Here is a 12,876-nt window from a genome sequence, read left to right as displayed (position 1 = left end):
AACTTGTAAATATGTCATGTAGGATAACATTTGTGATAGTTCTACTTGCTTACACTTGCTTTTATCTGTAATAGCATGATTTTTGTTTGTTTAGTATCATTTTGTAATTTTTACAGCAGTTTTCAGTATTACATGTTTTTACTATTCAAATAACAGTGATCAGCAAATTTTACAAATAAACATTGTTATTGATACACATACTTACAGTACAATTAACAGTTTAATTTAGTTTAACATTTTACAACTGTATTTTTATTTTTTACAAAAGCATACTGTAAATTTAACGCTGTTTCATTGTTTTTCTATTTACAAAATTTAGATGTCACAATTTTACAGAATTTCACTGTTATTTTCACAAACATTTTTTACAGTGTAGGCTTAGTTTTTTGGCTTCTGTTTGCTTGTTATCATTAAAAGAGATCCTTTTTTTTTTTTCATTTTTCCAAGCTGCTAATGGTGAGCAGAGTCTCCCATGTGCTTGTGCTTTTAGCAACAGCTCATTTGGCAAAGGCTGGTGTATTTCACTCGTAATTTGGCACCAGTTCATTGTTGACAAGTAAATACTAACCCTTCAGTGCACACACGCATTTATGCATTAAGCTGTGTACATAAACAAGCTTTTGTTTTTTAACTCTTTCTTTTGTTGATAAAGGTTTAGTCTGTTTCCCCCATTCTTTATTCAATTTCTCTTTTGATGAAGCGTGAAGTCAGAAATTATTTCGATTATTTGACTCATTCCTTAGTCTCTTGCAGTTCTAACTGTAAACTGTTTTGAAATTCTTTTTGTTTCCTTTCTACATATTTCTGAATTTAGTTCAGTTTGACTTCCTAATGTACAGACTCAAACATGTTGTATAGATAATAGAGAGTTGGATGTGAAACATATACAGCATTGATAGTGCAATGTGCACATCTGCAATAGTCACATTGCTGGATCTGCAATGTCAAGTATGGCTGTTGACCAGAAGCTTCTATATTAATGGCAAATTTAACCATCGTGAATTTAAAGTTATTTTTTTAATAGATATCTTTTATTTATTTATTTTTTTCTGTTAAACATATCAAGTGAGTTTAAAGCATTCAGGCACAGTAAATAGCATTTGTTGCTTAACAAAGACTAATTAAATTACATTTGTATAGTAAAGACTGCCATGTGTCATTTTTACATAAGATTTATTTATTTATTTTTTTAAATATTTGTGTCCAACGGCCATCAAGTCTTACCAGTTTTAATCTATTAAGTCTCAATCCCTCTGGTAAAATATGTTTCATATCACTATGTATATCGCTGAAAAACAAATATTGCAATGTCATTTTTTTCTTGTAGGTGTTCACAGGGTGTGTAAAAATGTTTCAAATGTCCTAAATTAAAAAAAAAAAAACAACTAAATTTTAGCATTTAAAGTTCACTGAAAAGGAAGGTCTTAAATTTATTTTATGCTGATCTTAATCTTGTTAAAATGTCCATGAAAAGCTACCCAATCGGGCCAAACCCATCCAGTCACCATCAAGCCATCTCAATAAAACTTAAAAATAAAACTGTATTAATAACTTGTATTATAAAGAGCTAATTTAACATCTTAATTGGTTTAATTGTCTTCCTTACAATTAACATTTGTTTAAAAGTTCTCTGTCTTTTTATAAACTAATATATAGGTTTATGACGGTGATTTATCATCCTGATGACGGTTTTGAATAAAGAAAAAAATCTGTGTATATGTTTTGCTTTTTTGACATTATCTAAAATACTTGTTGAAGAAATAACTAATTATACTAGATTATATGTATACAACTATATTATATTTTTTCTTTTGATGGGGTAGGTAAAAATCTTTAAAATTACTTAGCTTTTGTCTTGTTTATGGCTGAAATTTCATTCATAACTGTCTTAAATAGGTCTTAATCTTGCATCTGACTTGGTAAATCTTGCAGAAACCCTGTTTCAGTTGTTTGTACTTTATTAACAAGTTATCAATCAGATAATTTCTTATGTGCGATATTTTTATTTATTTATTTATTTTTATTTATTATTATTATTTTTTAATGTGATTATTATTGAATAAAGCTGTCAGGCAATTTTCGTTCTTAAAAAGTCTTAAATTCACTGAATTATTGTCTTGGTTTTAAATTATTTTTAAACTGATCTTAATTTTGTTTAAATGCCTTAAAGTTGCCCAATCGGGTCAACACCAATCCAATCACCAGCAACCAATCTAAAAACTTAAAAAAAAAAGAAAACCTCTATTCATACTTAATATTATAATAGCTAATTTAATAGCTTAATTGGTTTAATTTTCTTCTTACAATAACGTTTGTTTAAAAATTCTCTGACTGTTTTATATTAAGGTGATGACGGTGACCTCTTGTGAATACATTTAATAAAATTTAGTTTTAAAGGAAAAATGTTTATGTAGACAACTAGGGTTTGCTTTTTTGACACATTTAACCTAAATATGTGTCTAAGAAATGGCTAATTATATTTTATATGTTATATTATATCTATGTAACTATATTATATTTTTTCTTTTGATGGAGCAGGCTCAAATCTTTAAAATGCTTAGCTTTTGTACTGTAAGTTTGAAATTTCGTTCATAGTTGTCCTAAAAAGGTCTTAAGTTAGAATTTTGCAGAAACCCTGTTTAAATTATTTGTATTTTATTAACAGGTTATCATCCATTCAGCTTATTTCTTTTGTGTTATATGTGATTTTATTTAATAAAGCTGACATGCAGAGAAGCTCTAATATTTTCCTGCCTGACAAGCAGTACTTGATCCTTTAGGAAATGCAAGGCTAGTTTTATTTATTCATAAATTCTTGCCTAGATGATGGGCACACAAATGGCGTTATTACACAGAGATATTCAGTGATACGAAGCAGGTTTAGGAGCCTGATCTCGGACTTTGAGCATTTATCCCTGGTCACCTTTTTTCTCCCTACAGCTTCACTTAGCATTCAGCTCCACAGGCCTGCGCTGGTGAATGTGTAACCTGTGAGCCTTCTGCTGCTTCTAGACTTCTTAAAAACTGACATTGAAATATCCTGCCTTTGCTTTGTATTTGCAGCCATAAATGACGTCTGGGCTTTTGCAGTCCATAGAGCTGGAAAGAGACACAACCTCTTGCCGGTTTACTAATGGATAGTCGTGACTAGGATACATAAAGAACAGTGTTTGTTCCATCTATTCAGAAAGCACCTGCAAAATATCTAGTTTGCTATAAAAGTAGAGCATTAAAGGTCTATAGACCTTGGCTATAGTTGCAGGTCTGTTTCTGACATTGCACTTTAGTCATTCATTCATTTTCCTTTGGCTTAGTCCCTTTATTCATCAGGGGTTTCCACCGTGGAACGAACCGCCAACTTATCCAGCAGTGGTGGCCAGAAGAGGTCGCACCAAATCTTGGGGTGGCACACAAAAAATAATAAATTCAGTGTAAAGTTATATTTTTGTTTCTGGTAAATGAAATGTGGTTTTAATTTATTTAATTAAATACTCTTGAAATATTGCAATTTATTCCTAAAAAATCAATAAATTCAAATTAAGTAAAATCAAAACAATATTTAGTTCAAAAACACTTTCATATATATATATATATATATATATATATATATATATATATATATATATATATATATATATATATATATATATATATATATATATATTTATATATATATATATATATTTATATATATATATATATATATATATATATATATATATATTTATATATATATATATATATATATATATATATATATATATTTATATATATATATATATATATATATATATATATATATATATATATATATATATATATATTTATATATATATTTATACATACATACATACATACATATATATATATGTATATATTTGGTTGTATTAATTTAAGCTTTACTGAGCATAAGAAAGTTATTTTCTATCAAAAAGTACTAACTGGTTTATATACTGCACATTCTCTTTTCTGCTTTTTATGCACTAACATAATAAAACTCTTGCGTTGTTCTATGATAACCACTTTATTTTAATTTACCAACATTACTCAGGCAAATTGTTTTAATAGTCAAAAACAAAAATATTTAAACAAAATATCTCATCTCTTTATAATAAAACAAATATAAGTGTTATAGAGACTCTTAAACTTGATGAATAAAATGCTACAAAGTGAGTGCAATGGTAAAGTAAATGCTGAACAATCTAAGCAAACTTTAAGGTGTGAATATTTATGATAACGCATGAAAGACCAAGGCTATAACGTTAAGCCTCATTACACTGTCAGAGACTTGCTCAGATGCCTATTTTACATATATTTTTACTATATTTTACTTTTGAACTATATATTTTTTGTGCCGGTTTGCAAGATCCTTGACACCACGACTGACATTGTAATTTATAGACGAATTACCAACCTATGTCACACAAGATGTCACACAGGTTCCGGGTTGCAAAAAGAGTCCACTGGCAATAGCAAACATGTTGTGTTGTGCAGTGGGATGCCAAATTAAAAAATAGAAAACTTAATTTTTACAGTACACCACACTGCTTTTAATGCCAACCGCAGACATCTTTGGCTAAAAGGTAGCTGAAAGAAGTGAGGACCTAATTTAAAATGCTGGACTCTGCAGTTCTCATTTCATATCAGGTAAGTTGACGCTATGCTGAATCATACACATTGCTCATTTAGGATTACAGCAACGATTTCAGCAAAAACAGTTAAATATGGTGAATTAAACTGCGGATACTGAATGCTAAGAATGAAATGCAAAAATCTAAGTTCATATACCCTGCCACACAGGTGCAGTTTGCTGTCAGAATGCAGTTGTTTTGCTTGTTGATGATTACCCAGGCCTTGTATAGCTCCGTCTTCTTTCTTTGTCTATGGCTAGGCAGAATCTCGGTTTTTAGCACTACAAAGCTTTGAATCTGGTTTCATTGAATCATTATTTCTTGCTCATGACCACACAGAACAAAATTGTAGGCATCCAAAGACTTAAATGCCTATAATTTCTCTCTTGTAAAATCACTTGGTGTTTCATAGAGATAGTTGTATATTTGGGGCTGGATGCTTGGCCATTTCGTCTTGTCCAATATCCATTGGGAGGGTGCTATTGCAAATGGACCTGTCAGACGATTGCCAGTCACTTTAACGTTAATTTTGCCGAAAAACTGTGGTTATCACTGGGTGACAAGCTGTTATAATACACGGAAAGCATTATGTAAATAATACATATAATATGTAATCAATATAAATTATTTCTAAGACAACCACAAACTCTGTACTGCATTGGATGTCATTCCCTTGCTGTAAATGCTAGCACTTCCAGTTTTTTTTTTTCTGCAACCTCACTGCGTTCACATCCTGAATGTTTACCAACATGGTAATTTGTCTATTGTGACAGCATGATGTTCTTGTTAACAAACTGCCTCAAAAATGTAGTGCTAAATAAAACTAGCATTCTATTAATCTTGCTCCCCTCTCTTTCTGCAATGGCACAGGTGAAGAAGAGCATTTTAGAAGAGGAGATCTACTGTCCTCCCGAGGCTTCGGTGCTGTTAGCCTCTTACGCCGTCCATGCTAAGGTCAGTACACCTGTGCTTTTAAAAACCCTGCTTGCTTTGATCCACGCGCAGAGAGGTGTCAGAGCTAAACCTTAACCTCTAGCGAACGCACCTTCAAGGTCGGCATCCATCCCATTACACCTTTCCTATCGAAAGAAGCGAATTTTATTAAGCATGTGTCAGTTTGATCGACAGCTCGGGGGCAACAAGAATGTGTGATTTATCCGAAAGCCTTGTCTACCTGCGCACATCTCACCTTGTGCCAATTTAGAAAGCGCACACTGCTTCTCTGCCTCATGTCAGACTCAGAGGAACGCTAGATGGCTCTGAAAACTGGACGGGAATCTGCTAAAGCTTTTGTTTTCTTTGTTAAAGCAATTTGTAAGCTTCACATGGCAAGATGTGGTTGTTTTGAGCTTTACACTGGTGTGCCTTACTCAGCAATGGGTCCCTCATCTTACTTGACCAGAGATCAGATGCTACTGCAAAGTGGCCGCAGAAGTATAAATCAGCCTTAACATAACGGAATCCACAAAAGAAAGTAATTTAACAAATTGATCTGGAAATTGATAATGGGTTCTGAATGTTGATTGCTTTTCAGTTATTTGCCCTAGCCCAGGGGTCAGCAACCAGAGGCTCTAGAGCCGCACGCGGCTCTTTAGTGCTGCCCTTGTGGCTCCCTGGAGCTTTTTCAAAAATGTTCAAAAAGATGGGTTAATAAAAATTTTTTATACTAAATGTTTTAATATAATTTCTATTGGAGGACAAACATTTTTAACGTTTTCAAATGCTGTAAAAGTGTGTAGAATTAATATTTAATTTCAACATTTCTGTCAGCGAAGATTTGCGTCATAGCCTGCGACACAGGTTTCCATCAGCAGGGCGGGATGCCAGGCAGGTGGCTGTTGTAAACAAACCGGGAGATAATAAAGCATGGAAAACCGTTCAAAGATGGTGACTACATGAAGGAGTCATTCATCAACATACTAAAACAGCTATTTGCAGACTTCAAAACCAAGATAATACAAAAAATTAAAGATATACTGTACCTCTCTCTGCTAAGACAGTGAAGGAAAGGGCTATTAAAATGGCAGGTAACATCACCGATCAGCAAACCAAGGACATTAATTCAGTGCCAGCATACTCAATTGCCTGTGATGTGACCGATATTCAATGCGCTTTTATGCAGGTATGTGAACTCTGATGGGCCGCAAGAAGAAATGATCAAATTAATACACTCAGAGGCTGTGCTGAAGTGTTTAAATGACAACTAAATAAACACCGACCACCTGATTTCAGTGGCTATTTAATCATGAAGGCTCATTATGTATTTATAGCCAACTTAGTCGTTTTTATTGTAGGCTAATATAGCTACTATAGATACATACAGCATGTGTTTCCTTCATTATAAGGCTTATATAAGGCTTTACATTTTTTTGCGGCTCCAGACCTATTTGTTTTTTGTTTTTTTTGGTCCAATATGGCTCTTTCAACATTTTGGGTTGCCGAACCCTGCCCTAGCCTGTTGCTTGAGAATTTGTATCTGTCGACATTTGCACACATAGTGTGAGAAATTAACAAATTACGCAAGCGCAGGTTGCGAGATTGACAAAACAAATAGGAGTGTGCCTGACTATCGAGCCTAAAGGCTGATTTAAGTCGTGTTCTAACTAAAAGCAATGTCACACGTTAGAAGGAATAGATTCTATGAAAAAGTTTTTGTTCTATCCAACACCTGAAATTTATATTTTAGAAACGGCTTCTATTTTTTACAGCTACACAACAGGATTTGTTTAGCAGAGGTTTAATATGTAGTAATTAGATTATAAACCTTACCATTTTGTTGGAGTGCAGTAAGGGCACTATTCTTTGCTTCAGAATAGCTGTGTTTAAATTTTGTCTGGTGCAAACAGCCAAATTGCTTATCACTTCAAATCTCGTAACGTAGCCTGTTGTTGAGACACGGGGTTACAATGTAACCTGCTCACCCAATGTTTATGTTTGTAACTGAAAGTAAGGTTGACTAAATGTGTCCTGGGTAAAGTAATTTTTTAAAAGTATAGCTCATACATTACAATATCGAGTTGCTTTTTTTAAAAAGAAACATTAAAAAAATATGTGCTTGGTAAGGTCATTTTTTTTAAGTAGCTAATATATTACAATATAAGTCACTTTTTTCTAAAGTAATTTTAACTAAATCTGTGCTGGGTGAAGTCATTTTTTTAAAGTAGCTATATTACAATATGAGTCACTTTTATAAAGTTACATTAATTAAATCTGTGTTGGGTAAAGTCATTTTTTTTATAGTAGCTCTATTACAATGTGAGTCTTTTATAACGTAACATTAACTAAATCTGTGCTAGGTAAAGTCATTTTTTTAAGTAGCTATTATTGCGTCACATTTAAAAAAAAAAAGAAGTAATGTTAAATAAATGCATGCTGGATAAAGTCTTTTTTTTTTTTTAAAGTACAGTAGTTTATGTATTACAATAGGGTATATGCCGAGCTAGTGCTGTTCCCATGCTGATACACTTCCGGTGACCTGTTATTGTGAACTTTTTCTCATTTTATACGGTTCCTTATACAGCATCGATGTTGTAATGTCATTAAAATGCATTCAGTTAAATAAACTTTAGCATTTATTTAGTTGCTCAAGCATAAAACGAGACAAAAAGCCGTTTACTTGCACGCGTCCGTCAGAATCTGCAGGCTAACGCAGAAGCTCCATTGAATATACCGGGGTAAAATAAATGCTCATATAATAAAGACATGGCGGGGGAAATGTTATTTAATGCAGTGCTTCTTGTACAATATGAGACCCACTTTAAATCGGATATCACTCAGCTAGTGGAGATTGCTGATTTTTAAAGAAAACAGACCTTAAACGCACCGGATTTTGCATTGCCATTCAATTCGCCGGAAGCGCTTAACCCAGGTTAATGGCAAATTAAAAGTCCTATTAGCATGCTTCATCATATACCCCATACTGAGTTGCTTCTTTTTTTAAAGCAACGTTAAGTAAATGTGTGCTGGGTAAAGTCATTTTTTTAAAGTACAGTAGTTTGTGTATTACAACATTGAGTCGCTTTTTTAAAGCAACGTTAAGTAAATGTGTGCCGGGTAAAGTTTTTTTTTTTTAAGTAGTTAATATGTTAAAATATGAGTTGCTTTTTTAAAAGTAACATTAACTAAATGTGTGCTGGGAAAAGTAATTTTTTTTTTAAAGTAATGTTCGGAGGTCACATTTTTTGTCGCGGATGCATGGTTTGAGAGCTTTCATGACTGAATGAATGAAATGTCCTGTTTTCCAGAAAGGCAACTCAGGGTTTTGAAATATAATTGGCTAAACTGAGATTAGGTGGGTTAAAGGGACTAAAAAAAAACAACAAAAAAAACAGACGTTCTTGGCATATTTCTTAAATATCTGCAAACATATTATGGTATTTTTATGCTTAAGAAGTGTCAAAAACTTACATACAGCTCCTTTAAATAGTCATGATGCTGTTAGGTGGAGCCACTTTTTTCGTCCAGTTTTTGTATTGCAGTGAGTGTTTGTAACATTATGATAAAATAATCTTCAAGCATTACTTGCTGCATTAGAATTCACCTGATATTTAGTAACAAAAAATGCATTCATTAGATCTGAGTTAAGCTTTCACATTCATATTTATTTTTCAAATATAAGTAGCTGCCTGACAATTTCTCTCTCTCCCTTTTAAACCACCAGGTGCGTATTTGGAGTTATTCATAAAGACAGGAAGTTAAAGGAAGGCATGAGCGCAGAGAACAAGGAGGTGTGAATAGGAATCAAAAAAGAGCCACAGTTAGGCAGGGATATGAGGAAGAAATATGAAAATTGTGAGAGAAAATCGAACTGAAGAAGACGGCAGCAGTTTCTCCCTTACAGAGAAAGCAGGAGTAAAGCTTTAGACAGCATTCACTTTGAAATGGGGATCCTTTCACATGCCAGTCTCTTTACAGCAGAGAAGCATGAATTTGTCCGCAGTGCTCAATATGACAGGCCAGCGTGACACTGAGGGACCATTATTGTCTTGGTTTTTTTTTTTTTCTGATTCTGCATATCTGCTTGTTCTTCAGTTCATGCACAGCAGACCACAATCTGTATCGTTTTATCTTTGCTGTCTGTTTCGGAAGGTAATGACATTCATAGGCCTTATCTGTATTGCTGTTTTTATGTAGAGCATCTGCGGTGTGCGATTGTTGAGAATCTGAAGAAACTGTTTTGTCGTTGTTTATGAAGAGATACATAGACAGTAAATACATGAATAACAAGCTTATGGTTTCAAAAGTGTAACTGTTTGTTCAGTTTACCTCAGAAATGACAATTAAAAAACATTCAGAATACCAGAAAGTATGTACTATTTTTTTTTTTTTTTTTTTTTTTAGAATCGGTACTATAGGTTCAGGCCGAGGCAGTGGAGTTTGCATATTCTCCCTGCCTTCGCGTGGGTTTCCTCAGGGTGCATTGGGCTGGCTAAATTGTCCGTAGTGTATGAGTGTGTGTGTGAATGCGTGTGTGGATGTTTCCCAGAGATGGGTTGCGACTAGAAGGGCATCTGCAACGTAAAAACTAGCTGGATAAGTTGGCGGTTCATTCCGCTGTGGTGACCCCGGAGTCAAGGGACTAAGCCGACAAGAAAATGAATGAATGAATTAACTATAGGTTTAGAATCGGTTTCATTCATTCTTATTCTAATTCCTCTCATTACTATTTTACTGCTGGGCAAAGATTAATTAGATCCAAAATTAAAGGTTTTTTTTTTTTTTTTTTCTGACAAAATGTGTGTATTTTACAATTCACTGGCCACTTTATTAGGTACGCCTGTCCAACTGCTCATTAACGCAAATTTCTAATCAGCCTTTCGCAAAACGCAGCTCAGTGCATTTAGGCCTGTAGACATGGTCAAGACGATCTGCTGCAGTTTAAATCGAGCTTCAGAATATAGAAGAAAGGTGATTTAAGTGACTTTGAACGTGGCATGGTTGTTGGTGCCAGACGAGCTGGTCTGAGGATTTCAGAAACTGCTGATCTACAAGGATTTTCACACACAACCATTTCTAGGGATTACAGAGAATGGTCCAAAAAAGAGAAAATGTCCAGTGAGCGGCAGTTCTGTGGGTGCAAATGCCTCGTTGATGCGAGAGTTCAGAGGAGAATGTCCAGACTGCTTTTAGCTTATAGAAAGGCAGCAGAACCTCAAATAACTGAGGTATGCAGCAGAGCATCACACAACACGTCCAACCTTGAGGCAGATGGGCTACTGCAGCAGAAGACCACACCGGCTGATACTCCTGTCAGCTAAGAACAGGAAACTGAGGCTACAATTCGCACAGGCTTTCCAAAATTGGACAATAGAAGATTGTAGAAACGTTTCCTGGTCTGATGAGTCTCCATTTCTGCTGCAACATAATAAATAAAAAATAATGAATAAAGGGAGGTGTAGAAAGGCAGTGAAAGCCAAGACAGCAGATAAAATCTCTCAGTGGTTCTTCAGCAAACTTCTGCCCTCCCTCATTCTAAATGAATGTAACTGCTTCAGTCTAACATCTACATTAGCAGGAGGATGAAGATGAAAACCAGGGTGGACATTACAGCAAGACAATGATCCAAACACAGCCAAGGAATCTCTCAAATGCTTTCAGAGAAAGAAAATCAAGCTGTAGAATGGCCTGACGTGGTTTTTGGTTTTTCTCTTAATGAATCAAACTCAGTCTGGAGGTTATGAATATCAGAAGAGTATATTTTATTGTCGACAACAAAGGAGAATTTTCAGGAGACCCCCAGTAGCATCTCTGTCTGAAAAATTCTGTCTCACTGATGTTCTGGCCTTCCTAAATACTCTTTTGCAACTGTTTTTTCCCTTTGTTCTACATATGTCACACAAGATCCCACCTAGTTTAACCCATGACCCCAATTTCCACCTAGGTTAACCCCTGACCCAAACCTGGTAACTATATAACTTATCCATTTCTTGTGATATGGTAATTCTTCTAATAGTATGCAAGTCTACAAGCAGATTATACACATACAATTTAAATATATAGATTAACTTCACACTTTAAAGAATATAAACTCCACTTCAGGCCCAGCCAATCTCCTGATCTGAATCCAATAGAAAATAAAAATCAGATTTGATAGATTGTTTTTCTTTTGGTTTATGTTTGTATTGTTTGGGTTTTTTACCAAAATTTGGTTCAATTCATGTCAACAGCACCTTTAGAAATGTTATTTCCAGGAAAAAACATGACATGCTCAATACTTAATTCCCCCACTGAAATATATAAATAAATATCCCAAAAGTTTTGAAGGGTAGTCTAATTAAGATTTAGCTTTTTAATACTTTATATACGTTTTGTATCATTTAAGTTCTCTTATTCACCGTTGGTTTTGCTTTTGCAAGATCTTTGTCAAATTGTAAAATTATTTATTTATTGGGTGTGATTAACTTTTTTTCAACAGCACATCTGCTCTTCATTGCTCTTCCTCATAATTTCTCTCCTAAAACTAACTGCTCTATTTCATCTTATTTTGCTTTTAATATGTTTTACACAACTCCATATTGCTGAATTACACTTTAAGCGAGAGCAGGTGAATATAATGGCTGTTTTTATATGACCGTATGAGTCTGTTTTCCACCTCAGCGTTCATAATTGAGCTCATTTTGGTTTCTCATTTTGTTTCTGCAGTATGGTGATTACAACCCTAATGTCCACAAGCCGGGCTTCCTGTCCCAAGACGAGCTGCTACCAAAGAGAGTGAGTATGATGTTGAGATGGGCGTCACTCCATGCTAATTATGCTGATCATGTTCGTAGAGTGTAACAGGCCTCCCGTTGGGCGTTAGATGTAGTGAAAGCTCTCGACTGGAAGCATCCGCTCGCAATTCGGCAAGTGTCGAATTCGAGTGTTTGTCACTCCATTGGCATTCACAATCATCTGAAGGATTTAAATGGTAATTCTAATAATTGGAGAAAGTGCTTCAGCTTTTTTTTACTCTTAATAAATTGACACATTTATTTATATGTTAATATAAGAATATGCAAAATGTGACTTGTAACATTTAAAGAATTGGAGTCTCATAAATAATTGTATAATTTTATTTCAAATGTGTTGTATTTGAGCAAAAAAGCAGTGGATATTACTGTTGGTCATGAGATTTGTATTATAAAAACAGATATATGTTATATATGTATATATAAATACAGTATAATACAGATTCATCATCTATTGCTCTCTCTCTCTTTGTTGCAAGTACCCGAATAAGAGTGTTTGTTTACTCCAGTGGCATTCA

At 34.0% G+C, this 12,876-nt stretch overlaps 2 protein-coding genes across 11 annotated transcripts in view; both read left to right on the top strand.

The window, feature by feature from the left end:
* fbxw8 (F-box and WD repeat domain containing 8) overlaps positions 1 to 12,876 on the top strand; it is a 309,097-nt gene that overhangs the window by 134,174 nt on the left and 162,047 nt on the right. The gene's annotated exons all lie outside the window — the stretch shown is intronic.
* The window catches only part of nf2a (NF2, moesin-ezrin-radixin like (MERLIN) tumor suppressor a), a 90,637-nt gene that overhangs the window by 35,289 nt on the left and 42,472 nt on the right, over positions 1 to 12,876 (top strand). For 6 of the 10 annotated variants that reach the window (XM_087252230.1, XM_087252229.1, XM_087252227.1 and 3 more), the window contains one exon: positions 12,273 to 12,341. In XM_087252230.1, coding sequence (XP_087108356.1) covers positions 12,273 to 12,341 — 69 coding nt within the window. 10 annotated transcript variants of the gene reach the window in all.

This window comes from Danio rerio, chromosome 5 (genome assembly GCF_052040795.2).
Source record: "Danio rerio strain M-AB ecotype USA chromosome 5, GRCz13ab, whole genome shotgun sequence".
Lineage (NCBI taxonomy): Eukaryota > Metazoa > Chordata > Actinopteri > Cypriniformes > Danionidae > Danio > Danio rerio.
Note: the sequence above shows the minus strand (reverse complement) of the source record. Positions and strands in the feature narration are given on the sequence as shown.